At 39.6% G+C, this 27,722-nt stretch overlaps 1 protein-coding gene across 1 annotated transcript; it reads left to right on the plus strand.

The window, feature by feature from the left end:
- The first annotated feature begins 126 nt into the window (after positions 1-126).
- LOC131029755 (protein disulfide isomerase-like 2-3) lies at positions 127-27,722 on the plus strand. Its single transcript, XM_057960402.2, has 9 exons — positions 127-475; positions 558-716; positions 7,398-7,511; positions 8,233-8,393; positions 8,857-8,956; positions 26,595-26,771; positions 26,851-26,996; positions 27,205-27,351; positions 27,469-27,722. The coding sequence occupies exons 1-9, from the start codon at positions 359-361 to the stop codon at positions 27,644-27,646; spliced, it is 1,299 nt and encodes a 432-aa protein (XP_057816385.1). The 5' UTR covers positions 127-358; the 3' UTR covers positions 27,647-27,722.

Consider the following 27,722-nt stretch of genomic DNA (forward strand, 5'->3'; position numbering starts at 1 on the left):
GAGTTCTCTAAAATCTATCATCTTCCCTCTATAACTTTCCACTAGTTATGTTAAAGTAATTCCTTCACGGTCAAGCAAATTTCTGCATCACCTACACTATGTTAAAGGGACATATGGAATAGGGGCAATGAACCAATCATTAATCTCCTTAGTATACATAAGGAATGGAACGTGGCGATGAGTGTACGTGTCAGTAGAACATTGGTGCGAACACGTATCAGTTTTTGGGCGAGGGGTAAATTCAAGTTACAGGTGTTTTTAGAGTTGTGGAGAGCGAAGGAAAGAAAGAATTTGTAGCGCAGATCCTGCATAATAATAATAACAATAAGAAGACTCAGAATTGTTGTCTGGGAGCAGGATGGAGTGGAGATGGATTTGGGTGACTGTTTTAGTGGCATATGTCTGCGTGGCGGAAGCTCTGTATGGGCCCTCATCCAACGTGCTTCAGTTATCTCCCTCCAATTTTAAGTCCAAGGTAGCTTAAGGTCATGGACTGGGTGCCTCTTCAAGCACAACTTATTTGCACTTTTCATAATCTGGCTGTTGTTTGACTGTAGGTATTGAGTTCAGAAAGACTCGTGTTGGTAGAGTTTTATGCGCCCTGGTGCGGGCATTGCAAGGCGCTGGCCCCCATTTGGGAAAAGACAGCTACTGTTTTGAAGGGATTTGTCACAGTTGCTGCTCTTGATGCCGATGCACACCAGTCTCTTGCGCAGGCATGCCCTCCTTTGTACTTTAACTTTTTATTTTCGCAAACAATCTATTAATTGCACACCTGCAACATATATTCTATGGATTATTTTATTTGTGTCCTTTATTCAAACACAACAACATCTTATTATAAACTGGTTTTTAGTTCCTTCCAAACAATATTTCAAGGTCGCTGTTGTATGGCATGGTCCGATCCTTGTTAATTAACTAAGCAGGATTAGTCATATTTTGTGTTTTGAAAAACCCTACCTTCCCTAGTTTGACCGTTTACATTTAACCAGGGCTGTTCTCTTGAGCCCACTTATGCTTTCTGGGTTAATACAGCTGTCTCCGTTATATTTTTAAGTCCTATTTCATTGATTTGCAAGCATTGATGTTTAAGAATAAAATAAAATCCGTTAAAGATATTAGTTTTCCACAATCCATTTAGTTATTGTGATCACTTCTGGTTTCGATTGTGTGTTTGCTTACAAACATACACAATCGAAACCAGAAGCGATCACAATAAATAAAATCCCTCTCAGAAGGACTACAAGGTGGCATCGAACCTCAAGTTGAATATATTCTTTTCCATGAGACAACCTCAGGTAAAAATGTAACCGCCGATGAGCTGATTTCAATTGCTTAAGAACCAAATCTCGAGATCGCGAATATTCTGAGAATCCTAGCAGTGAAAATTTGAGAAAAAATGAAAAAAGAGTCCTAGAGCAGAAGTTCTGTATATTATTTGAAATCTAAGCTTTGGGAAGCCAAACTCAGGATTTTTGTTCAGAAATCAGATTGCAATGATCCATAGCAGATCAAGGATTCCGTTCTGAAAGTAAACTACTGCAATTCAAGCTTTACAACTTGAATACAAAGATGGGTTCGGTATATGTGATCTGTGCATGGAAAAGATAAACTCTGAATTTTCAGTTATGTTTAAAAGATTGGATTCTGAAATCTGATGAAGGAGAGGGTGGTGAGAGAAGGGTAGGGGAAAAATAGGAAAGATGAGTTTTAGGGATATGCTCTATGATAAGCGGAGCTGACCTCAATCTGCCATTGCAGTGGGGATCCAACCAAGTAATCTAGAAGAGGCACATGGAATTTGGTACGGCATGCAAATGTCTAGGAGCACAGGTTTGAGAATCTGCTTACCAAGATTGATTCTCAGAATCTTGGATCTTGCCCGAATGAAGTTTCCTACAATACCCTGGTGCAACGACAATTACCTATGCTGGTTGAAGTTTTCCTTAACTTAACGAAAACCATTGTGTGTTTACAATGGTGTTCCAATACTGGGAATGCAATACATTGGTAAATAATTTGGCAATACTCACTTTGTAGCTTCTACTGTTAATGTTAGTTGCCCTAGATGGAGAGGGAGGCCAATAAGGTGAACTGAACGGTAATTTTAGTAGAATTCATTCATCTCTTCAGCGTCATCATAGTAAAGCTTCTTTGTACAATCATAATGGCACTAAAATTTTATCCTTCAAATCCATGCCTGACATATATGGATATCACCGCCAATCAAACTAAGAGAATTTGATAGGATGACATTTTCATTGGAAAAATTGGAAGGCATACTTGTGAGGACCTTCTCTCATATAAAAAAGATTCAATGTTGACTTGTGTTATTGCTTAACTCTTCTCTCTCAATGTAATTGGCTGTGATACCATTTTGTTCTCTTGGAAAATAACTTCATTTCTGCCATGTTTTGGTTTGTATAATCCGTTATGTTGAGGGGCCTAGGTGGTTGTTGGTTCTTTGAATGGTTACATGCTTAGGCCAGTGCTATCTTTGGAGATACGTCCCTGGTTGATAATCAAATGAGCCCAGGACATAGGGTTACCCCATTGAACACCTGAACCAGGCCATGTGCATGACATAATGCACAGACTCTAAAATCCAAATTTCATCACTATCTTCTCTCTTAAATGAACTATTGTCATGTTCAAAGTTTTTACACCAAAGCCTGATTTCTTTTGGTGTCTTTATGCATTACATTTCAGCCTCATGATATTGGTTGATTATGATTAGAGTTGTCTGAAGTATAGCTTCCATTTGATTTTGGTTAGCCCATATATTTGACATTTGATTTTTATTAGCCCAGACAACCAGATGAATTTTGGATCAGATATTGGTTGACTCTTCTGTGTAAGAACCAATGTGATGTTTTACTTGCCTTCCTTCCCACTTATCCAAATTGTAAGACATAGGAGTGTTACAGTTATGTATTATGGATGCCGGATGGTACTAGCTACCTTGGAATAGTGGTGCTGATAAATTCCTCTTCTTGATTTCCATTGATAACAAAATGATCTCCACTCTGCAATAGAGTCCCTTCATAGATAGATGGTAGGGATATGTTCTTCTTATTATAATCCAATAAACTAATTTCCCTCTTTTGTATGAGCTTACACACACTAGTGTGAGTTTTGCAGGTTGATGTTACAAAGGTTCCTTCCAGTTAATACCATAATAAGAAGATGGGAAATTTTGTACCATTGTCATTCCCTGTAGCAGATAGGGAGCTTTCCCAAGTTACTCCTTGCTTACTAAAATCCATTCTCATGTGCCATCCTCTCTTTGGTGTTGACGTCTGTTATGAAACAATATACTTTACTTAACCTGAGTACTACAGAAATTTTGCATATTCATATATGTGGCATTATGTTTGCTTTTAGCTGCCATTGGAAAACATCTATAAGAGCATATGTATTCTCCTCAATAGAATTTGGCCTCGAAAAAAGAAAGAAAGATTGGCTTGATCACATCGAATGAGATCATAATTTGCCATTATATTCTGCTCTCTCATTTCATTTTCTCCCAAGATCTCAGGCGATGAATACAAACTGTTGATTGTCATTGTTGACATCCAAAATGACAGCAAAATGTTGCATCCTCTGTCATGATGAATTGCGGGAGTGTTGTGTAAACCAGGATCCCACTTCTTTGTGCAAAGCCAGTTCTGTAATTGCGTAAAGGGATCTAGGTGTCCTTTACTACATGTCATATCTTTCACTTCATTTAGCATCAAGCTCCTCGGGGTGACTATCTCCATTTTAAGTGTGGTGGGATGATAACTTGGTGAATATGTCCATTGTCCTTAACTTTCCATGTTGGTCTCTCCTAGACCCATCATGTGCAAGTCAAAAGTCTCCTCCTCATTAGTACAAACTAAACCATCAACAAGCTCACTGATCTTGAAACCAAAGAGTTTGAATGTTTCCTAGTCAATCTTCATGTAGTCAATGTGCATCATCATGGACTTTTCTTGATAAATTTGCAGTTTCTTGTAACAAGGCTCGATCTTAGACAAATTATTCTTTGCAACAACATAACTAATATCTTGCTCATAATCATCACATGGTCCATTTGTTTCCATACATTGCAAATCATGATTACATGATTCAATAACTTCCCTACCTAAAAATTGGGTGGATGTTTCCTGGGCATCATCTGCAATTATTGACACATCTTCAACAACCAATATTGTCTGTTCTTCCTTTTTGACCTTCTTATGTAGTCATATAGGTCTCTTTTGTTGGGAAGGTGGTTTTTGAGTGCCTCCAAATACTCATCAAAGGGAATACAAGATTTTAAATCTTCTGACAACCTTTGCTACAATAATTTTGGGAGCCTCAAGTTTGTTCAATAACTCTTGAAGAGGATCCATGTCAACTTACTTTCATGGGTCTTCAAATCTCTTCGATTCGAAGCATCCAGAATGTTAGCTTTATACTAGAGGGTGGTAGGATGAAAGCTCTGGTACCATTTGTAATATCCCTGTCTTAATTTTCTCTATTTTCCTTTAAATAATGAAATCCAACTCACAATAATAATTGCAAAATTAATTATAAGTATATGAGGAAATTTACGTCTGCAACCTAGTGTACAAGATCTACATCTGCAACCTGAGGTGAGATATTTTTGGTGAAAAGACATAACTATCAAATGAGTTAATGTCTGTGTTAAATTAATTAAATAATTTTTTATTATCTCATTCAAGAACCAAGGAAGAGGTAATGTGTCTCATAACCTTAAAAAATCTAGACATCGGGCATTTAAAACTCTAGTGCCTTAGCCCTACAACTGTATTGCAAATGCTTATTTTGCAGGATTAAAAACCAAAATGTGAAAGATGTGCCTCTAGAATGATGGGTTGATCAACAAGAACAGACATCAGGAGAGCAGCTATTTGTTAAATTCAAGTAGGATAGCCTGAGCAAACTATTAGTTACTTATCCATAAAGGAATTTATGATTGTGAATTGTAGGTGCATGAACAAATATCTATAGAAGGAGCACATTAGTTTTATGGGCTCTAATACTGCATTGATGTAGATTCTTCTGATGGTGTAAAACAGTCTTCCAAGAACTATCCAAAAGGCTCCCTCAAGATAGATAATTTGATCATGTAGTTCATTGAGCTGATTAGACTAAGGGCCTTAAGTGTTATGCTCTTGCACATATATTTGCTAGTAATCAGAGATAGAAAGACTTCTGTACGAGTTGTTGGAGATGTGGATCATTATGTTGAGTAACAGTACTTATGTTGCATCGATAGTTTTGGGCCATGTTAGGAAATTGTTGCTTGTACTATTTCTAATCAGATCATAGTGATAGGCAAAATATACTTTTGTAAACATAGGGACACTTTGTTCCTTTTATCTCAAAGAACTCTATATGTATCTATAGCTCAGTTATGGTGAATATATCATTTCTGCATAATTGTTCTCTCACCATGACTCCACAACCTCGGTGGGCTCCTCCCCTGACAAATGGGAGAAAACAACCGAGAAGCTGGAATAGAAGGCATGATCAGATATGTGAATGGAATCTTAGCTGCAGCATATGAACAATATTTGGGTAGATTATTTCTACAAGCCTTGTTCCCTCACTGTGATTTCTCAACATTGGTGGGCTACCTTGACAAATTAGTGAATTTGATTTTTGACGGGTCTTGAAGCAGAAACAAATAATAGTTGGAACAGGAAGCATAGTCAGATATGCAAATGGAACCTTAGCCATGATATACAGACAATATTTGGATATTATGGAAGATTGCTGTACTATGAGAGGGTGGATTGAACCAGCAGAATTCATGCAAATCACCAAACTAGAAGTTGAAGATGACTCGAGAGTCAAAACTCATAATCAACATGGTAGAAAATGGGCCGTAGAATGCACAATAGTGACAAAATATAAAGAATGGATTCCATAGTAAATTGCATTTTTGATCTACTTTGATAATTTGAAGAGGTTGGAATTGTTTAGTAATGAAGAGCCACAAATAAAACTGGATTCCCTTTCCATTAAAACTGTCATGGGTCCTATACTAATCTTCCCCCAACAAGCTAATGGTTAATTGAAGGGGAACGACCCAAGGTTAATTGTGTCTAAATGCAAAATCCTAAAAAGATATGCATACAATTAGGATCACCCTAGCTCAAACTGCATGCTACTTCTTTGTCTCCCTCCTATTGGGCTTATCAATGAGCTTAGGCAGCAACAACTCTCTCCAAATGCTGAATTTTATGCCATTCACAAATTGAGTCAAATTATCTTCTAGAGGGTGTAATTTTTCTCCCCACATTCATTCAGGCTTTTGAACAGCATTGTTTCTATCCTTTATTACAACGAACTTAATAACATGTTTATTGACAATGGCACCCAAAATGATCACAAGCTTACAGATATTCAAATTACAATATGCAAATAGCAAGGCCAAAGGCTCAGAGTGACTTAAACCTGGATTGTTAGGCTTTAGAAACACTTCTTTATGTTGTTCATCAAGCATTCTTATTGTTTCATACACTTTTGATGTGACTTCTCTCTATAGGCACATCCTTGCCAAAATTTCCAGCAAAGAATGCCACATGGCAATATGGTTGCCACCTTGGAAGCCACAAGGAGATGAACTATTGCTGTGCATTGGATGGCCTAGCTTGAAAGGATTTCAGTATGGTGTGCCTAACTCAAAAAGCTTTTCATGCACTCAACAAACTCTTCATGCGCTCAACATGACTGTAGTTGTTTCTGTATCTGTAATGTTTGACAGCTGCAATAAACACCTTCCCTTAACCCCCAATACTTTGGTCTTCTTCTCCATGTCTGCTATCAACTTGGAAGGAGATCAACTACATTCTAATGATATAGGTTGCCACATAAAACACATGGAAATTGCCATAGATTGCCTTTTGCAAGGAATGACTCCATGATATTGTCACTTTAAATCTGCTCATCCTAAACGCTGCTTCTTAATCAATATGGAGTGACGTGTGAACTACCAAGATAGCTTGTACTGGTTGTTGAAATTTATAGAATGTATTTCTACATGTTATGTACTGCCAAAACTGTGTATCTGCTCATCTGTCATCCTTTATTAGGATTTTATTGATATGTTCACCCTTTCATTCAACATACGTTTCTATGATTCTAAGGATATTATTTATCATACTTGATATTTGTATTGGCGTTTATGTTAGATATTGATTGATAGAAAGTTTTGCTTTTCTCATTGATATTGTCATGTATATTTGCAAATAGGGGGAGGCAAATGTGATATTGCAAATGGGACCAACAAACTTCATGTGGTCAACCTTGAGGCAAACATACAGCTTTATAAATTTATATAATGTAAAATGGATTTGCAACTGAAATCTAATTAGAAGTCTTTTGTTTTTGGATTTGAGCAGGAATACGGAATCAAAGGATTTCCAACCATCAAGGCATTTGTTCCTGGCAAATCCCCTATAGATTACCAAGGAGCAAGGGATGTGAAGCCAATTGCAGAGTTTGCAATTCAGCAGGTATTTGAAACGACTTTTGCATTTGTCTCATGGAGAATATCTGGTTTAATTCTTAGTAGCTAGCTATGGGTTCTATTTTGGGGAAAACTTGTACTGCTGCTTTGGCTACTTTCTACAAGTATATTAACAAATATGTATTTTTTATTTTGCACTTTTGAAGATTTGATCATCTCTTTGACATTCAAACTAGATGTAATCACTGTGTTATATCTGTGGTTTGTTGGTATTTCCTTTATAGCATTTATGAAATTTTTGACTTCTGATATTACTCATTGTTATAATGCATGGTGCTTGCACCATTGCAGATTCAAATATTTTTCCTTAAATTTTAGGCGTCCTATTGGACGGCAATCATTTAGTATCTATTTGAGTTGGTTTCACCTACTTATGTCAATTTATACCTCTTATATCAAAGTCTTTAATTTGATAATTTCGTTTGGTATGAACTGCTACTTTAGGGAAACCTTATTTGCTGCTATGGCAACATAATACAAATATGTTTACATGTGTTACTCTGCTTTTCCAGCTTCACGGGGTCTGGTTATCTCTTTCTGTTTTAACTGTGATTTGGTGGTTTTTCCTTTATGGAATGCTATAATTCTATGACCCAATGTCTTACTCATTGTTATTATGTATCTTTCATCCATCCCCATTAAATATTCTGGTATAATACAATGTGCTGTTTTAAACATTGACATTTTATTGTTTTTTGGATGTGCAGTTAAAGGCTGTTGTTAAAGATCGTCTGAATGGGAATACCGGATCAAGCAAGAAAAGTGAATCAAGTTCGTCAACTGCATCTATAGAACTGAACTCTAGCAACTTTGATGATCTTGTTCTGAAAAGTAAAGATCTGTGGCTTATTGAATTTTATGCCCCTTGGTGAGCTACTTCTCTTTATGAAGTTTGAGTGTTCTGTTTAGTTAATGCTTATTTATAGTGCCATTGCGCTGTTTAGTGTTTGCATAGGAAGTTATAGAGAGTTCAACATTGTCGTGTCAGTATCCACAGTATAAGAATACAAAAAATAAAAGTTTGCCTCCCCTTGAATACTTGAGTGCAATTTATTTCATGCTAATGCTAAATTTCCATCAAAAAGTATGTGTGCATTGGTTCTTATGGATAAGTGCTATTATATCCATTTGACAATCTTTTTTGAATCTTGTTTGCAAACATCACCTTCATTTGTCATGGCTGACAAACCACTTTTGACTTTGAGTTAATAGATTTGTGCTTTTGTATCAATTGAGTGATCTTTTTAGTTTTTGAGATCTTCGTTGCAACTCTGACCTTCTATTATTATGTTTAATGAAAGAGTGTTATTTGCATCTTAACATTATCTTAGGTGTGGTCACTGCAAAAAACTTGCTCCAGAATGGAAGAAAGCTTCAAACAGCTTGAAAGGCAAGGTGAATTTTGGTCACGTGAACTGTGATTCAGAAAAGGTATGATTTCTCTTCACACTATTCACGAGTGTCATCACTTAATTGATTGTGAATTTCTAGAATAGTCATCATTGGTAGGTGATTAAGACAGTCCATGCACTCCCCCACATGTTTAAGAACATCATCCTTCATACCTTTCCATGAAAATCTTTCACGAATGTATCTGTATGTCATTAAATAACCAGGGTAACCAGCAAGCTGATTGTTATTAACAGTAATGAGAATCTAATGTTTTAACTTACTTTCGGGCACTAAGTAGATTCTATCCTTATAATCTAAGTCACCGCGTTTGAATTCGAATTCGAGTTTGGCAACTATCAAATTCGGATGAAGTTCAGCATGGGCAAAAAATTCGAAAAAAAATTCGGCATTAAATTCGCCTTATATAAATTTAATTTTTTAAAATATAAATAATATATTCACAAAAAGTTCAAAATAGTTTAAAATTGGTAAATAGATTTAAATTTGTTCAAACAAAAACATATAAAATTAATTTAATATTACATACAAAAGATATGTTATATATTTATTGAGCAAAATCAACATAAAAATTAAATTCGTAATTTATAAATTAAATAATTTTAAATGTTAAATAGATTTAGATTTGTTCAAACAAAAACATATAAAATTAATTTAATATTACATACAAAAGATATGTTATATATTTATTGAGCAAAATCAACATAAAAATTAAATTCGTAATTTATAAATTAAATAATTTTAAATGTTAAATATATATAATATTATATATATTAATTAAACATATTAAAAATTTAAATAATATTTTAGACATATAATAATAATACTAATAAATTAAATATATTTACCTTTAAATATAGCTACATTAGTTATATATTTTTTTTGATCGGTAACAGGTTTAATATTTATATTGCTTGAAAGGAGAAAATTACATACCTTCAGCTGCTCTGCAGCTTTCCACTATCATAAGACTATATGGGGTCTCGCCCCTACAAAACTCAAAATGAAACTTGAGACAGAAAACCACACCAGCTATGCCTACCACTAAGGTTACATTCCTTACATTAGTGAAAAACCACCCAAAAAAACCAACGACCTACTCAAGAAACCAACCTACCGGAACCAGCCAAGGGCCTCCTCCCTGGAGAAGTTGGGGATGGCATGACTGAGTCCTGCATTGGACTGCGCCATCCCAATACTGGTCGTGGTTCTCGACCGTCCTCGCAACTCGTTGCGTTCCACAATCTTTGCAATCTTTTGAGGGATTTGATGACGCACCAACGGCTACCCATCCTCACCAATCAGAGCCTGCGACTTCACCAGGGTCTGCTTGTCGCGCAGTCTCACCTGCTTCGTCGGTCCCATCTTCCGCACAAAGTCCAACAGATCCCGCCACCCTTTCCTTGCATCCTCCAATTGGGTTTCAACCGAGTGAGAGGTCGACCACACCACCAGAGGCTGCACTGTATCATTTCGTCCGCCTAAGCGCCTCCATGACCCTTGCTCCATTCGCAAACCCACACCAATCTCCGCACGTTCCACCAACTCCGCCAGGCCACCCGACCATTTTGGTCTCAGAACTAGAGACGCCACCCGCGTCACCTCCTCCCTTGAACTTCCCATCATCAGCGCCAGTGCCACAAACAGGGACGATACGTCCAAATTAGTTCGCGGACGACAGTCAGTGTCCAGGAATTCGTCCCCAAACATCAAACGAACACCCTAAATACATTCTTCAGACGATGGCTTGAAATAGGGCCTCGAAAGGCAGGCATTTGGCCCAGAGTGAGTAGCGAGAAATTGGCTTCCATCGTTCCCCTGCCACACAGCCAAGAAACAGTGCTCGCAAAGGAAATTGCAATCCCTCTTCGCAGTGCCAAAAACGAGGACCATAAAGTCACAACCCGCTGCCACCCCATCCATTTATTACACCGCACGCACCACCTCACACCACACATCGCCAACAAATCCAAAGTTCCATTCACTGTCATCATTGCACCTACGCCGCCATTTTCTGAACTTGCTGCCATTGCGGTGTACTCAATCCACATGAGCCTTCCCCACCTCTCAACATGCATATCTAAAATGGTTCACACATAGCTATTCACAACTTCTCGGGTTCCCCTTTCATACTTAAAGCTTCTTCATACAAATTCTAAGGGATCCAAATCCCTTAAGTCTTCAAAGAAATTAAAATGTTTGTTCCAAGGAACCATTTGCACCTACGTTCGAGAGCACATCAGCTTCTGCTGCGCTTCCCTTAGAACATGCGATACTTTAAAATCCTCGAACCCATTCATGAGGTCATGTATTCTTCTGATTTGTTTATCCAGGTGCCAAGCATCCATCCTACCCCTAGCGATGCCATTCACCACTATCTGGGAGTCCCCTTCAAGGTGTAGTTTTTTCACCTCCAATTTTTTCCCCATAAGAATTGCTTCAATGGCTGCCTGACACTTAGCTTCATTGTTAGTGCCATCCACCAATCTCTTTGCTCCAAATGCTAAAATACTACCTTTCTCATCTCGAGCAATGACCCCTGCACCGGAGATCTCGGGATTCCCCCTGGATGCCCCATCAAAGTTGATTTTGATCCATCCCCTGTCTGGCGGCATCCACACATGACTTTTTTCAACAGCCCTAGGAGTATAAGCCCTCAAAAGCCCATTAGTAGGCTTGAACTTGAACAAAGGCCAGCCCACCAGGATACCAGCATCAAACTGAGTGAATGGGGTCTTCGCCAAATTTACCTGGGAAGCAACATTAGAGACTAATTCCGAAGTTGCCCTCTCCAATCTGATCAGAAATCGCTACATGGGTTCTGCTTTATCCTCAAAGAGCCGTCGATTCCGTTCTTTCCAAACTTCCCACATTACTGTTGATGGCATGACCTTCCAAATTGCAGCGAAAGTTGAAGAATTGTTCAAAACCGATGGCCGATTCCAGCCAATCTCGCAGGTTCCCTGCCAACGGCCCCTTCCAACTCAACCTCTGCAACCCAAATCGCCATGCTTCTTGGGCAAATTCGCATCTCAGAAGAAGATGATACACATCTTTCTCCTCCTCCTTACAAAGCACACAATAGAAGGGACCCACAAACCCCATTCTTTAAAGTCTATCCCCGGTCAAAATACGGCTCTTACCCGCTAGCCATGAGAACGAACCTGCTTTGGGCAGACAAGCGTTGTTCCAACATATCTTTGCTTCCCAATCCACCTTCATGACATCTTCCTCCAACAAGGCGTACCCTAGCTTGACAGAATAAGTTCCACTCTTCGCACCACACCAAATGATTTCATCTTGCTCCCTGGAACCCGTCACCTCTCTACTTGCTAGGCTATTCCTCAATGTCCTTTGATCATCCTCCCCCAAATCCAGATCGCTAGGATCCTTCCAAGTCATTCTCTGTCCCAAATCGAATGATTTTGGGACTAGAAAATCCCTCACTTTGTCTCCCCATTGTTGGGTGGTCTTTTGAACAATCCGCGGAGGAACCCCGACATCCAAGGATGGGCGTCTGTCCCAAGAATCTTGCCAAAAATTAGCCTTATGGCCATCTCCTATTCGCCATGTCAGGTGATTGGTAACCAGGCTTCTACAATTCATTAGAAAGTTCCAAAGGGCAAATCCTCTAGTGGGATTTTCAACCGTGAGTATTCTCTCCCTATCTTCATTGTCCAGGTACTTGGCCTAAAGAATTCGTACCCATCTCTGCTCTGGCTTACTATACATCTGCCACACCAACTTCGCCCCCATAGCTTCATTGATTAACTTCCAGTCACGGAGCCCCGCACCACCACCCCCTTTCGGTTTGCAAACTCCATCCCAAGCCATTAAAGGAATTTTGTCTTGATCTTGGTTACCGTTCCACAGGAATTTCCTCATTTTCTATCGAATTTTCTTGATGATCATACCTGGAAGTTTGAAGCAAGCCATGGAGAAAATTGGCATTGCCGAGATTACTGATTTCAACATTAAAATGTGACCGGACAATGTGAGCCATTTACTTTTCCAACCCTCCATTTTTGCTTTACAACCATCAATTAGCCCTTTCCAAATCTCCGTCTTACCAGCTCCAGCAAAGAGTGGCGTACCAAGAAACTTACTTGGGAAAAAAGAATATCTTTGACTTTTGCAGATTGACCTCCTGTCCAGTGGCCCAGCTAAATCTATCAAGAACTTGTTTCATCACCGTTGCTTCTTGCATGGAAGCCACTCCAAAAAGGCAAGTATCATCAGCAAACTGAGAATGTGTAGTCGGTTCCACCCCTCTAGCAATCACAATGCCTTTCCACATCCCCTGAGATCGCTTTCTTGCAATCGATCGGCCTAAAACTTCTGCCAACAAGATGAATAGAAAGGGGGAGATGGGATCCCCCTGGTGAATACCCTGCGAGGTAGGAAAAAAACCTTGGGGGCTGCCATTAACTAATACCGAAACATTGAACTGCATAATCATACTAGAAATCCACTTAATCCAACATTTACTGAAACCAAACTTAGCAAGCACAGCCAATAGAAAGGACTTGTCAACTCTGTCATATGCTTTCCGGATGTCGAGCTTCAACATCATTCTTCTCTGTCTGCTCTTCATAGCCGTGTGAATCGCCTCATGAGCCACAATAATCCCATCAACAATGTTCCTCCCCGGGGTGAAGCTGCTCTGTTCACAGGTTATAAGTTTTCCAGGATCAATTTGAGTCTATTGGCAGCAACTTTTGAAATGATTTTGTAAATAGTATTGCACAGCGAGATCGGTTGGAATTCCTCAAAGCCCACTGGTTTGTCTTTCTTTGGGATAAGCGCCACCATAGTACTATTGAATTCTTTTAGGATAAATCCCCTAGTCTTGGACTCTTCAACCACCGCCAACAACTCACTGCCTAACAAATCCTAAAAATACTGGTAAAAGAAAGCTTGAAAGCTGTTCGGGCCCGATGCTTTCTCCACACCAAGACCAAAAACAGCTGCTTTCAGTTCCTTCAGAGAGACTGGCTCCTCAAGCATCCGATTGTCCTCCCTAGTAACTAATTGTGGGATCACAGCCAAAAAATCCTCTTTCAATCTGACCTAATCAATCCCGCTTTGATTCCATAAATTTCCAAAAAAATCAACAGCCTTCTGGTTAATCTTGTCAAAATCATCCGTCAAAGTTCCATCCTTCAGATGCAGAGATAAAATTCTATTAAGGCTTCTCTTAACCTTCATAGAACTGTGGAAGAGTTCTGTATTTCTGTCTCCTGCTCTAATCCAATTCTTGCGCGATTTTTGCCTCCAAAAAATCTCTTCCCTCTGCAATACTTCCCCATATCTACTGAGCAGGTCTTTCTCTGTGAGGTAGTCCATCTCATCCATTCCCTCCGCTAAGACTTTCGAATTTAGAGCCCCCAGCTCTCCTTCAATCTTTTGTTTCTCTTCGAAGATATTTCCAAATACAGTCCTGTTCTAGCTTTTCAGTTTCTGTTTGACATAGCTTAATTTCTTAAAGAACTGAAAGACAAGAATCCTTCAACCACAGGGGCCTCTTTCCACCATTGAACAACTTGATCGCTGAAGCCCTACTCCCTTAACCACATCTTTTCCACCTTAAAAGGGCATCTGAGCGGAACTCCATCCTTCTACAAAACTAGTGAGATTGGGAAATGATTCGAGCCGGAGATTGCCAAAACTTCCGCCTCAAAAACAAGGGGAGCCAGGTTCCATTCCCCTGCCAAAAAGAACCTATCTAGTTTCTCTGCTATGTTAGAGAAACCCAAACGCCTATTAGTCCATGTGAAGTTCCCACCTTTAGCAGCCACTTCAAACAAAGCATTAGAATCCACAAAGGTCTGAAAATCTGTTTGGATCCTGCACATCCTTCTCACCCCTCCTTGCTTGTCCGAGTGGGAAAGGGTGGCATTGAAATCCCCCGCTACAATTGTTATGGCCGGCCTAATTTCCTCTAGAGTCTTGGTAATTTCCTCCCAGAGGTGGCACTTATCTGCTGTTTTAATAGGGCCATAAACATTGATTAAGAAACCTGAGAAATTAATAGTTCGTGAGCTTACCTTTGCGAACTGCCATTATCTAGAGCTTGAGACTACTTCCACTTTCACTAATTGGGGGTTCCACAAGATTCCCAGGCCACCTGAAGTCCCCTCCGCATCAACAAAAAAACCAGACCACCTCTATCTTACACCAAGTATCCTAGCCGCCTCTTCACTACCTAACTTTGTTTCCTGAATGCAAATTACCTCTGGTTTCGCCTGATCAAATCCTCTTTTGATCATGCGACTTTTGTCAGGGGCATTGCAGCCCCCGACATTCCACGTTAGGAATTTCATTGCTGCCTAGGAGAGAACAGGTCTCTCCCGGATCTAAGAAGTCTGGTCTGTCCCTTCATATTGCCTGCTTCCTCCAGCAACTTCTGTCTATTTATCCTTCCCCTCATACTCCCTTTAGTCGCCTTATTGGGCTTTGATTTGGTCTGTTTGATGGTCTTTGTGTCCGTCTCCCCTACCTCCGCCGACAACCCCAACGAATCATCACTCAAGTCATCTTCATCTCTAGATTCCATCTCCACGGATTTCTCATTATCCTCCTTGGCCGGGGAGACATGAATATCTTTGAACCTACCCGCCCTTAACTCTTCAAACTCTACAGCAGTGTCAGAAATCAGGGTCGTCGGTAGTCTCCCCATGATTCCAGCCAAAGGTACCTCCCTTCCAGTCGTAAGGGGAGGAGGTGGCGGGGGAGGAAAAAATCCCACATCGCCTACCCCAGCTTGAGGTTTACAAAACTGGGTCTGACACCGAGATCGAACCAATCATTGGATGGAGACCGCCCTTAAGTGCTTCTCCACTTGCTGAAACCGCGTGGGTCTCCCCGTCATATCCTGCTAGGAGTGATCCACGTGTCGATGCAGCCTCCCCTTCAACACCTTTCAGATTTGTGGCATCTAAACCTACTGCAGAAACAATGACCGGGGATTGGTCAACCAACTTAGTCTCCATTGTATCTTTGGTGACATCTGTGGACACTACCAACTGATCCCTTCTTGCATCGCATTTCAGGCTTGTCGCACCCGGACAAACAAGAGAATCGGTGGCAGGAGCCAATTCTGTGAGTGTGACATCCGGCACATCCTTTGCAGATTCCGTTGATGCTATGAACTGGTCCTCCAGTGCTTTGTCAACTCTGCCTTTGCCTTTCTGACCTGCCATACATTCAGATTCCTCATGCCCCCACTCTTTACAGGACTTACATTTCACCATGATCTCTTCAACTTCCATCTCTTGCCGCCAAAAGCCCTCAGGGGAGTAGATTTCAATGGCCTTGGGGAGCAAGGGGTGTGGTTTCCACATTATGCAGATTCGAGCATACATGCATGAGTCCAGTTTATCAATGGCTTCATCTGATTTGATGAATCTCCCTAGCTTGTCACCGATTATCTTGAAAACTTCCTCCTTCCAATACTCATGCGGTAAGTTGTACAACCTAATCCATACTGGGATTTCCTCAATGGAGGCTTGCCGGGGATCAAAGTTGGGGATCCAATCTTTAATGTAGAACCCTACTCCCTTCATCATGAAAGACCCATTATACATGATTCTAGTTTTTTCCACTTCTGACCCAGCAATGATTAGGAAAAAGCCGTTAGTTAGGGTTTTGATCTCGAAATGGCTCCCCCATTCCTCATCAACCCATTTCCTTATCTTTGAAAAAGCAGGCCAATCTCCTCCCCACTTCCTGAAGAAGGCTCTAGCGCGCAAAACTTGAACCGATTCCTTCCAAGTCGGTGAATCAATATAGATGCTAATGGTTCTCTTTTCGGTCGTCGTTGGTGCCTCCACAGTGATGGGTTTCTTGGTATCTGCTGGTTTTTTCTTCCAAAACCGCTCTTCAGTCTGCTTTTTACTCCACTCAGGGAAGCTCAGGATCGTGGAATGGCCCCATTTATTCTTGTCTGGCTCAAAGGAAATGCAGGCATCGCCAAAACTGCCCCTATCCCCCCTTCTTCGATCTGAACCATAACGCTGGAATTGGTTAGCACGAGGTGGAAACCAAGACCGATGGTTGTCAAGGCACCGTGAGCCATTCTCTAGCTCTCGCGTTCGAAATCCGCCTCCACCTGCAAACCCTAACCTCCTCCTGTGCTCCATTGATAACATAAAACTTTGTTAGCTACATTTGTTATATTTATCAATTAAAGATGTTAAAATTTACACGATATTTTAGACATTTATTTTCGTCAGGGGCAAAGGGCTTGAGGTCCCCTGGAAACACCGTCTTGAAATGTTCCTAATGGAAGCATGGGGGGGGGGGGGTTTGCTCGCACTCCGAACATAATTCTGTCTTGATCAATGCTAAGGCACGAGCAGTGGTTTAAGCCGTTGACGTTGAAGAAGCACTATATCATGATAGACCAGTGTAGAGCCCATTTCAGGGTATGGCTCAGTCGCCTGAATTCGATAACCACCCAGCAAGCATTACCCGCAAGCATGACTGGTCGTTTTAATTTACCGCGTTTGCCCGAAGCAGCATTGTGTTTGATATGAATTTGAACGAATTTTTAGCAATTGTTTGAAGTTCGCCGAATTTCGAATTTCATGGGTGAAATTCGGCGAGTGCGGTGACTTAGCTTATAATAGATGATGTCATTCAGCACCTTATACCTTTCATTATCAATTTTGCCATCTAAAATTTCACAAGCATGCTGATTCTTTGAATTCTTCTAGTATATGATCCTTCCATTTAGCTGAAATTTCTGAAAGTGAGCAAAATGAAGGATTTCTAGACAATGCTTCAGCAACAACATTATTTTTTCCTTTGACAAATTCAATGTCAAAATCATACCCTTGTAGCTTACTGAACCAATGTTGTTGTCTCTCGTTCGATCCCTTTTGCTCCATGAAATACTTGAGGCTATTATGATCAGTCCTCACTATGAACTTGCTGCCCACTAATTTATTGACGAAACTTTTTAAGCACATGCATGATTGCCAAGATTTCCTTGTCATATGTAGAGAACCTCCTTTCAACCTCATTCAACTTTTGGCTCTCAAAGGCAATGGGATGCTTGTCTTGCATCAAAACAGCCCCAATACCAATACCGGATGCATCACACTCCAGCACAAAAGGTTTAGAGAAATCCGGTAAAGCCAAAATAGGACAAGTGCTCATTACCTTCTTAAGATGATCCATGATTCTTTGAGTTTCATCCGTCCACATGAAAGCATCCTTCTTGGTCAAATCTATCAATGGGGCGTTTAATGAAGAAAGCCCTTTCACAAATCGTCTATAGTATGTGCATAGATCCAAGAAGCCCCTCAATTGTGACACATTCTTTGGTGGTGGCCAATCAAGTATAGCTTGAATCTTCTCCCTATGTGTCTTCAGTCTACCATTCCCGATGACATATCCCAAATATGATAGCTCAGTCATACCAAACTCACACTTAGAGTCTTTTGCAAACAAGAATTAGCTGCTAAGATACTCAACACCTCATCAAGGTGCTGAAGATGCCCCTCCCATGTCTTGCTATATACTAAGATGTCATCAAAGAAAACCAACACAAATTTTTGCAATTGCTTATTGAACACATGATTCATGCAAGACTGAAAAGTATCTGGAGCATTTGGTAATCCAAAGGGCATCACCAAATACTCAAAATGTCCATAGTGGCACCTGAAGCTGTCTTATGCACATTTTGCACCCCGACTTGAATCTGATGGTATGCTGAACCAAGATCTATTTTGGAGAAATAGATCGCTCCATGTAACTCATCCAACCACTCATGGAATAGGATACTTGTTCTTGATGTTCTTATTAAGTGCACGATAATCAATGCACATCCTCCTAGTACCATCCTTCTTCACCAAAACAACAGAAGAAGCGAAGGGACTAGAACTAGGCCGTATATGTCTTGCATCTAGTGCATCCAACAACTCTCGAATAGTCTTCTCAATCTCATCCTTGAATTGTTTAGGATGACGGTAGGGATCCGTAACAATTGGCTTGTTATCCACAATCTCAATAACATGCTCAAAACCACGATTTGGAGGTAAACCATGTGGTAAATCTGAACAAAGCACACTATGCTTGTTCAATAGGCCCTGTATGTCAACATGATATCCACTGTCCTGTATTGGTAGGCTTATCTAAAATGGAACATTGCACTGTCCACTCAACCTCTAAATGTTGAAAAATGCAACCATTGGACACCCAACACAACATTGGTCTTTCAATGTCGATCACATAAAAATCATCAGTAAGGGTATAATTACCCAAAGACATGCTCAACCATGGAACAAGATTAGCATAACGCAATGCGCCATTTGCTGTCCTCACATGGAAACCTTCATGCTTCTCAACTTTCAAACCCCGCTCCTTCACATAGGACGCATCAATGAAGTTGTGGGTAGCTTGACTATCAATCAATACAACAACTCATTGTCCCTGCACAACGTCCTTTACTCTAAAGGCATTATAATGAGGAGTGGTAGTGAGAGTTGCAATTGCATCCTCCATCTGTGCCAAATCATCCTGATGCTCATTTGTGCCTATCTCTCCATCTGTTTGCTCATGCTGCTCACCATGAACCTATGGCTCCTCAAATTCATCATCACTAGGTTCCTCAAAGACCTCAATCTAGTGGGCCTTGCCCCCACTTTTATGCTTATGTCCCGGTGTACAAGGCTCATGACAATCAAAGCAAAGCCTCTTTCGTCTCAACTCATCCCTCGACTCACGAGGTGCACCACCAATTGGCCTAGACACCTCACCCATTGGCTTAGTATATTCTGATTCTTTGTCCTTCCTCTGCAGAAAGCTTTGCGATAAGGGTCTCTGTGGAAACTTGCTAGATAAACCTAGCTTGTGGTGTAGATAGCTCCATATTCCTTGCTTTCTTAATAGCATCTTGCAAGGATGGTGGATCAAAAGCTTTCAATCAACCCCTGAGAGGATCTATCAAACACTCTGTGAACCAAGAAATCAATCTCTTCTTGGTCACATCAAAAACCATAATTGACAATTGCCTAAACTTTGAAATGTATGCATCAAGTGTCCCAACATGTCTCAACTGAGCCAACTCTTTGGAGTGTGCCTCTGAATCTTTGTGGTCAACCCACTCTATCAATATATACCAACCACTCATGTGCAGCTCCTTCAAGGTGAAGGGTAGCAAATTTGATGGCCTCAATCTCCTTCATTTGATTCAGGGCAAGATAAGCATCCCATTTTTGAATCGAAGCTCTAGCCATACACTTGGATGATCCATCAAAAGTAGGTAAGGATAGTTGTCTCAACCTCTTTTGTAGCCCATAATTTTGCTTCCCTTGATTCCATTGTTTCTGCTTTGGCTTTGTGCATTTGGTGATCTTCAAGTAGTCTTTAAAAGAGATAGCTGATTGAAAATCTTCCCCCAAAGCTTGATACTTAGCCAAAATCTCAGCATCCTTAGTGTCCTCCATGGTTTCCTCTTGTGTAGACTCATCCTCTTGCATAAAGGTAGGCATGGAAGGTTTGGTTTGTGATGAACCTGTAGGTTTGCTGGTAGTAGAATGATCATTATTTTCTGCAGCTTTGTTACTTGCCTCTCTCTCCATATGCACCAGATTTCTTCCATTTGCTGTGTTATGGGTCATCTGACTCAAATAAAGATTGGTATTTTGTAGCTGTTTTAGCATTTCTGCGAACATTTATGTTGCCTCCTCTTCACTTGATGATGGTGGCTGATTGCTGTCAGCCATTGTTTCCTTCTGTTTTTCAATTTTCGAGGTTATGACCACCTTTTTCACACATACAACCAACCCAAATAGATTGCCACGTCTTGCAGCTCTGATACCATTGTAATATCTCCAAATAGGGGTGCTAAAAACAAAGACAATTTCTGCAAACTAGGGCACAAAATCTGGAAATTTATTTGCATATAAATATTTTCATTTCAAACCAGTGTTCCACTGCGTTCTGAGATGGGGGTACGAGTTTCGGGGATGAGGGGACAATGGGCCTAAGTTTGGGGATGATGGTGGGGGGTAGCGGGAGGGCAGTGCTGATATACACATAGTACTTGAATAACTAGTTATGAAAAGATGTATAAGAATTACATTTCAAATGAAACTTTATCCAGTTGAAATCAGAAAATTAGCAAAATTGCAAATACTAAATACTAAGATTTATGATTTCCATTTTAATTTATAAATTTAAAATTTAAATACTTGTAACTTTAATGCTAAATAAAATTAAAAATTGCAATTTGACAAATGAATTGTCGAATTGGAGATTTCTATTATATATCAAAATATCATAAGGATGATTACAATGAGTAGCATGATATCAAAATAAGACTAAGTAGGAACTGTAGTAAAGGCAGGCCTCTACTCATCCCCAAACTCCTTCACTGGAACTATTGGAGTCCTCATGGTCAAGACCCGCCAAATTGACACCAACCAGCTTTGCATCTGAAGGCATAGCATCCTCATCAAATTGTGCTGGCTCCTCTAACTCTACATCCCATCATACTATTGGACTCTCTTTGTACACTTGTGTCTTGCCGTCAATGAGACGCAAAGCACTATGTACCGCCACTAGCTTTTTTGCTCTCCTAGAGGTAAGTTTTTCTCTTAAGAGAGTGGATGAAGCTATAGGTAGATCAGTTCCTCTCAATAGCTGAAGAACTAGAAACCTAAGATAACAGACAAATGGCAAGAGTGGTAGTCTTCAGCTAGCTGGTTAAAAAATTAGAAAACCAAATGTGAGAAAATGAGAGGATTTGAGGGGGTTTTGTAAGCTTTGGCAGGCATATGTGGGGCCCACATAAGATTAGGGTTTGTCAATATTGTTTAAAATGTAAAAAGAAAATTGAAATATAAAAACAAAACATTGTTTTGCCATGTTGAAAACTGGGAGATACCTGGAAGTCTCTGAGACACTCGAGGGACGCCTTGGCATCTTCGAGCCATATTGGAGAATTCCAGTCATCTCCGAGCTGTCTTGGAGACTTCCAACCTGTTGTGCATGGCACATCCTTCCCCATCTTTGACGGGAACCTCCCTTGCCTCCATATGTCGTTAGGCCTCTTGAGAATGCAAAAAGTAATTTCAAAGGGAAACGAAGTTCATGCATGATTTCAGGGGAGTCGTTCTTAGCCATCACCTAAACTTGATAGAAACCCCCTCCTCCCGCTAATTGTCAAATGCTAAATTTGAAGCAAAGAATAACCAAGCACTCCCTGTCCATATCGAAATAAACATCGAAGATCATCCCGCAAAGGCTAAGGCGTAGTTGTACATTGCAATATGATGAAATCTTTCATAAATCGAAGGTTTTGCTATAGTTTTAGAATAAAATCATCCTTCAAAGACCGACAAATATGCCGAAAAAGGGTCGGGATTTTAGTTGAAGTGCATGAAATAAAGTTCACGTGCCTTCTATAGAGCCAAGACTTTTTTAAAAAATCGCCTCAGTCATCACCAAAAATATCCTCGAAGAAAAGCTCAAAAAAGATTAAGAAGTGTCAAAACATACGAAATATTTTAATTTCGGGCCTTCTCTTTATAAGCCATTTTGTCATTCCGCCTTTAGCCAATGCTGAATTAAACCCCGCATAGTGTCAAAATCAATGCGTTTAAAAGTCAAGTGCTGAGATAAAGTTGAAGTGAGCAAAGGAAGTGTTAAGTTATTTTTTTTAAGAGTGAAATCGAAATGTCAAATGAAATACAATTTGAACATTATTTCTTAAAAACAACATTAAGTCCCTTCAAGCCGACATAAATACCGAAAACAATGTCAAGACGACGTCATTTAGAGAGTTAAACACAAAGAATGTGGACGTCCTCTCAAGGAAAAAAGAAAAGAATGGAAAGTTCTTGCTATTAGGCGTTTTAAAGATTGAAAGAAATACCGAAAAGACCAGGACCAATATTGAAATGCATAAAATGAATCAAGGACACTAAAGTGAAAAGGGAGTCTTATATTCGTCTTAGAAAAACTTGGTAAAAACACCTAAAGGGTGTTCATGTTGTCAATGGGAGCAAAGTGCATTTGTTATGCCACACCTCACAAGAGCGATGAAAAGGCCGATGAAAGGCTCGAAGGAAACATTAAGACGCTGAAACAAAAGTAAAGTGAAAATTCGAATGCTTTAAAGTACTTTTGTTGTTGCTTCTTGTAACGCCGATAAAAATACCGAGGTGTTGTTATCGTGGGGTGTCTCAAACTCGGCATTTTTCAATAGGCCAATACAAGACTTTCTGTGTTTTTTGTATCCAAGTGTTATTACAAAGGGGCTTTATTGTAAAATGGCTACTTGTGGGCCCCATTTAATGTAGCTCAAAAAGGGGTACCACAAGTCAATTATTTCTCCACCTGCCCAATGCTATCTATTCACTCCTGTGGTAGTTGAAGTGGTTGAAAAAGGGCAGCTGAGAAGTTATCAGAGTTACTAGGTATGGGTTAAAGCTGCCAGGGCTTCTAGAAGGCAAATCACAGCCATTGGATGTGTTGAATCTCGGCCCTTGATCTAGAATGTAAAATCCATAAAGGCTAGTGCCTCTCTTTTTGTAAAGGGTTAGATTTTAAGAGTTAGAATAGTTAGACGGTTAATAGACTTGGAGTAGAAGTAGAATAGAGTAGAAGCGGCTAGACAAAAATTGTTGTAATGGCATTTAGAACAAATAAATGGATCATCGGAGCATGGTGTTTTGTGGTTTGTCCTAATTTGTTTGCATGGTTTCTCTTCATTTGGTTAGTTAATGTTTGATGATTTTAATGGTGAAGTGCTAGGGAATTTGATGTGATTTTAGGTTCATACCATTGAGGGCTTGTTGATTGTAGGTCTTTGTGCATGGTTAGTCTGAACCCAATACTGTTCTTAGTTCAACTGTGGGTGTTTGCCTCAAGTTGCACCAGAATTGGGTGTGTGAATGAATATTCATAGTTTGAAAATCTTTTATTTCCTAGGAGCTTGCACTATTCCTATGGAGTTGTGAGTATATCTCTGGCTAAGCAGGAACTAGTTTATTTGAAATTTGTCTATCCGCAACACCAATTGTTATCATCATTGTCCTTAGGTTTCCTAAACCCTATCCTTTTGCTTTTATTTCCTCAGTTTGAGAATCAAGGCATTGTTAGATGCAGGCCAGCTTGTTGTATTCGTAAGTCCCCTTGTGTTTACCAGCAAAACACATTACCGCTGAGTTATCCCAAGCCGTCAAGAGCTGACAGTTGGAACCTTGAGTTTGTCCCCTTTGATCATCTAGAACAGCATTAGGGATTTCCTTATGTAAGAGAGGATAGGATACTCAGCATTCTATTCTATGTTGACCAAAAGATTAGCGTCGCTTTTCACAACGGTGGTGGGACAATGGTAGGACGTGCTGTCCCCTCTCCACGTCTTCGAAACATGGGGCTTGACGGGGGGGGGGGGGACGCGTTTTGGTGGTTCACTGTTTCAAAACCATAATTCTGATCTGAAATATCTGATTTGTTCTGCTAAAAGATATAGATATTAGATTATTTCTGAGCTAGGAAAATACAACAAAAACCCTCATTACTGCTCTCAGAATTTTCAAAACTGAAATACAATGTCTTTCGTTAAACTTTCTGAGAAAAGAGTAGGGATAAATATGCAGATTTCAATACAAAAATACCTAAGAATTAGTTCAGAATAATTTCAACCCTAGCTAACCCTCGAAATGGCCCTAGGCTTTCAAAATGGTCAATGCTAGGTCTGTTTTATGTGCTCCTTAGCAGCCATCTGTAAAGTGCTCAGAAATTGATGGTTTGTAGCTGTAGATGATTCCAGATCTGAGTCTTCAGCACTGAGATTCTCCTCCAATTTGGTCTCCAAACCTGATGAATACTTGTAGCCTATAAATAATAATGTGCTAGGGTTACAAACCGGAGTTCTTCCACCAAAACACACTCTTCCGACTTGGGAGAGCCCATATGTCTCACCGAAATCAGGGATACTTAAGGGTTTCAATCCTCAAGCCAAGATGCAACAGCAATAAACAGAAAACTTCCTCACATAATGAGCTCAAACTGAGCCCTATGGAGTTATATAACAATTCCTAAAGAGATGAATTAATCTCCACCTTAAAATTCCACCTCTTAATCCAATGGCCCAAAATAAAACCTTAAAATATGTTCTTATCAGCTCCTAACAGATGTATGCCCCATTTTGGCAATTTGTCACATGTTTTAAAAAGTCACTTTAAGTGCATGAAAAGGGGCCAACTTAAGTATTTTGTCTAAAAGTCTCTTTAGTTGCCTAAAAAGACGAGCCCATAACTTAAAACAACTTAAGTTCTCTTAAAATAACTTAAGCTCACTTAAGTTGCATTAAAAGACATGCACACAACTTAACAATAGAATTTAGAGTAAGCCAAGAACTCCATATCTAACCCATCGATGCTCCAAGTCCTGTTCCTTTTGGGTAATCCAAGGAAAGGAAAGCCAATGTGCTACTAATCCTCATGATTTGAGTTGAGGATATCACGTTCTTGGGCTGAGGTAGTCCAACGACTCAGCAAGTACAACCCTAAACCTTGCTGTGATGCAGATTTTATGCCGAAAAACAAGGTTTTCATGCAATTTCATTATTAATGTGAACTTTCTTGCCTTTTCCACGGGGTTAGGGTCATCGGTGGTGCTTTTCTGTTTGCCATGCAAATCCATTTGTTTTGCTACTGTCTTTGATTATGTGGAATAGATGCCCTTGTTGGCACATTTGGAGGTATACATGTAAATTGATGAATTATGCCATCACGTCTCCGTTATTTCATGAGATTACAAGTAGGTATTTCGCTAGTCAAACATTCACAGATTGTGTGCCATGATGATCCCTGTTAGCAACCACTGCTTCACTGTGCAATTTGTTCCCTAATGCCACTTGAGATTGGTTGCTTATTTTCATTCACACTGCCAGCATTACTTACCCTTTTGTGCAATTCCATCGTTTGCTGGATTTAAAATGTATTTTGCACTAATTTATGTTCTGTTAAGACTTTGAAGGATTTTTTAAGCTGCTGAGTTTTGTGGAGTTTTTGCCAAGTTGGAAATTTTCGGTCTGCTGAGTCTGAGTATGCGAACTATGATTAAATCCATTCTACACAGAGAGCAAACAATTGATAGCGATCTTGTGTCACCCATTCTGTAGCACAAGGTCATTCCATGGACAGGACCTGATGTGATTAGATCATTCTGCCAGTGTTATATCAGTTTCTGGGCATGTTCTTGGCTATTTGCTTTTTTTGATGATAACCAATACATTCCTCTATATGTTAATAACTTAATGTTCTTGGCTATTTGTTTTTATTAATGATAATCAATATATTCCTCTATATATTAGAGCAACTTATTCTAAGACGACCTAGAATTAGAGAGAAATAATTTCGTAGTGAATGCTATTATTTTAGTACATTTTCACAGAATGCTGAGAATGACACTAAGCATAAGTTTTAACACTGCATTATGTTTATTATTCTAATTGAACTTCCATTCAGCAGAACATCCTCTTAAATATAACTGAATAATTTTTGATCTTTTCTTCTATAAAAAGCTCAAATTTTTGATGAGATATAATCATATAAATGGATGCTAATTAAACTCATTTGACATATATGATGCTTATAGATGATTTTTTTATTTACAATTTTCCCATTTGCTTTTGCAGAGTCTGATGAGCAGGTTCAATGTCCAAGGATTCCCTACAATCTTGGTTTTTGGAACTGACAAGGAGAGTCCAGTGCCATATGAAGGTGCTAGAACTGCGTCTGCCATTGAATCCTTTGCTCTTGATCAGCTTGAGACAAATGTTTCTCCTCCGGAAGTAGTTGAACTTACAGGACCGGTATGTGGGAGCATATTTATAAACAACTCAATATGGTTAAATATTTCACCATACTTATATTTTTCCATTATTTCGTCAGGATGTGATGGAAACTAAGTGTGCAGCATCAGCAATCTGTTTTATCAGTTTTCTGCCTGACATTTTAGACACAAAGGCAGAAGGAAGGAATAATTACCTAGAACTTCTTCTGTCCGTGGCAGAAAAATTCAAGAGAAAATCCTACAGGCATGTCTTTAATGCATGTATTAGTGTTTCCAGAAACTCTGGCCATATTATATTTTGCCTGTGGTAGAAGCAAGGTTGAAATAGACACTATAAAGAATCTCAAAGAAATTTAATTGAACAAAACTCACTGATCTTTTGTATAGCAGCAGCTAACAGTTCATCTTTTCTTTTCTATCTTGTGGTTGACATTTGTTTTGCAAAATTACAGCTATGTTTGGGCAGCGGCTGGGAAGCAGCCTGCTCTTGAAAAAGCAGTTGGTGTTGGTGGATATGGGTACCCTGCCCTTGTAGCTTTGAATGTTAAGAAAGGTGTCTATGCTCCACTTCGTAGCGCATTTGAACTTGAACACATTGTGTAAGTCAAATTAGACATCTTGAGTATTCTATTTTAAATGTCTCAGTTAAAAAGCATCAAACTTTGGCTAGCTAAATACGAGAAGAGTTAATTGTGTGCATGCTGGAATTTCACCAGGGAATTTGTGAAGGATGCAGGGCGGGGAGGAAAAGGTAACCTCCCTCTTGAATCCATTCCTGTCCTTGAGAAGACTGAATCCTGGGATGGGAAAGATGGAGAGATTCTAGAGGAAGATGAGTTCTCTCTTGATGAGCTATTGGGTGACGATACCATTGACAAGAAAGAAGAGTTGTGAGAGAATATGTATTTCAAATAAAGGGATAAATTGCAACGATTTTGATAATTTAAAATTTTACTGAGTTCTTTGAGCA

This window comes from Cryptomeria japonica, chromosome 9 (genome assembly GCF_030272615.1).
Source record: "Cryptomeria japonica chromosome 9, Sugi_1.0, whole genome shotgun sequence".
NCBI classification, from domain to species: Eukaryota; Viridiplantae; Streptophyta; class Pinopsida; order Cupressales; family Cupressaceae; genus Cryptomeria; species Cryptomeria japonica.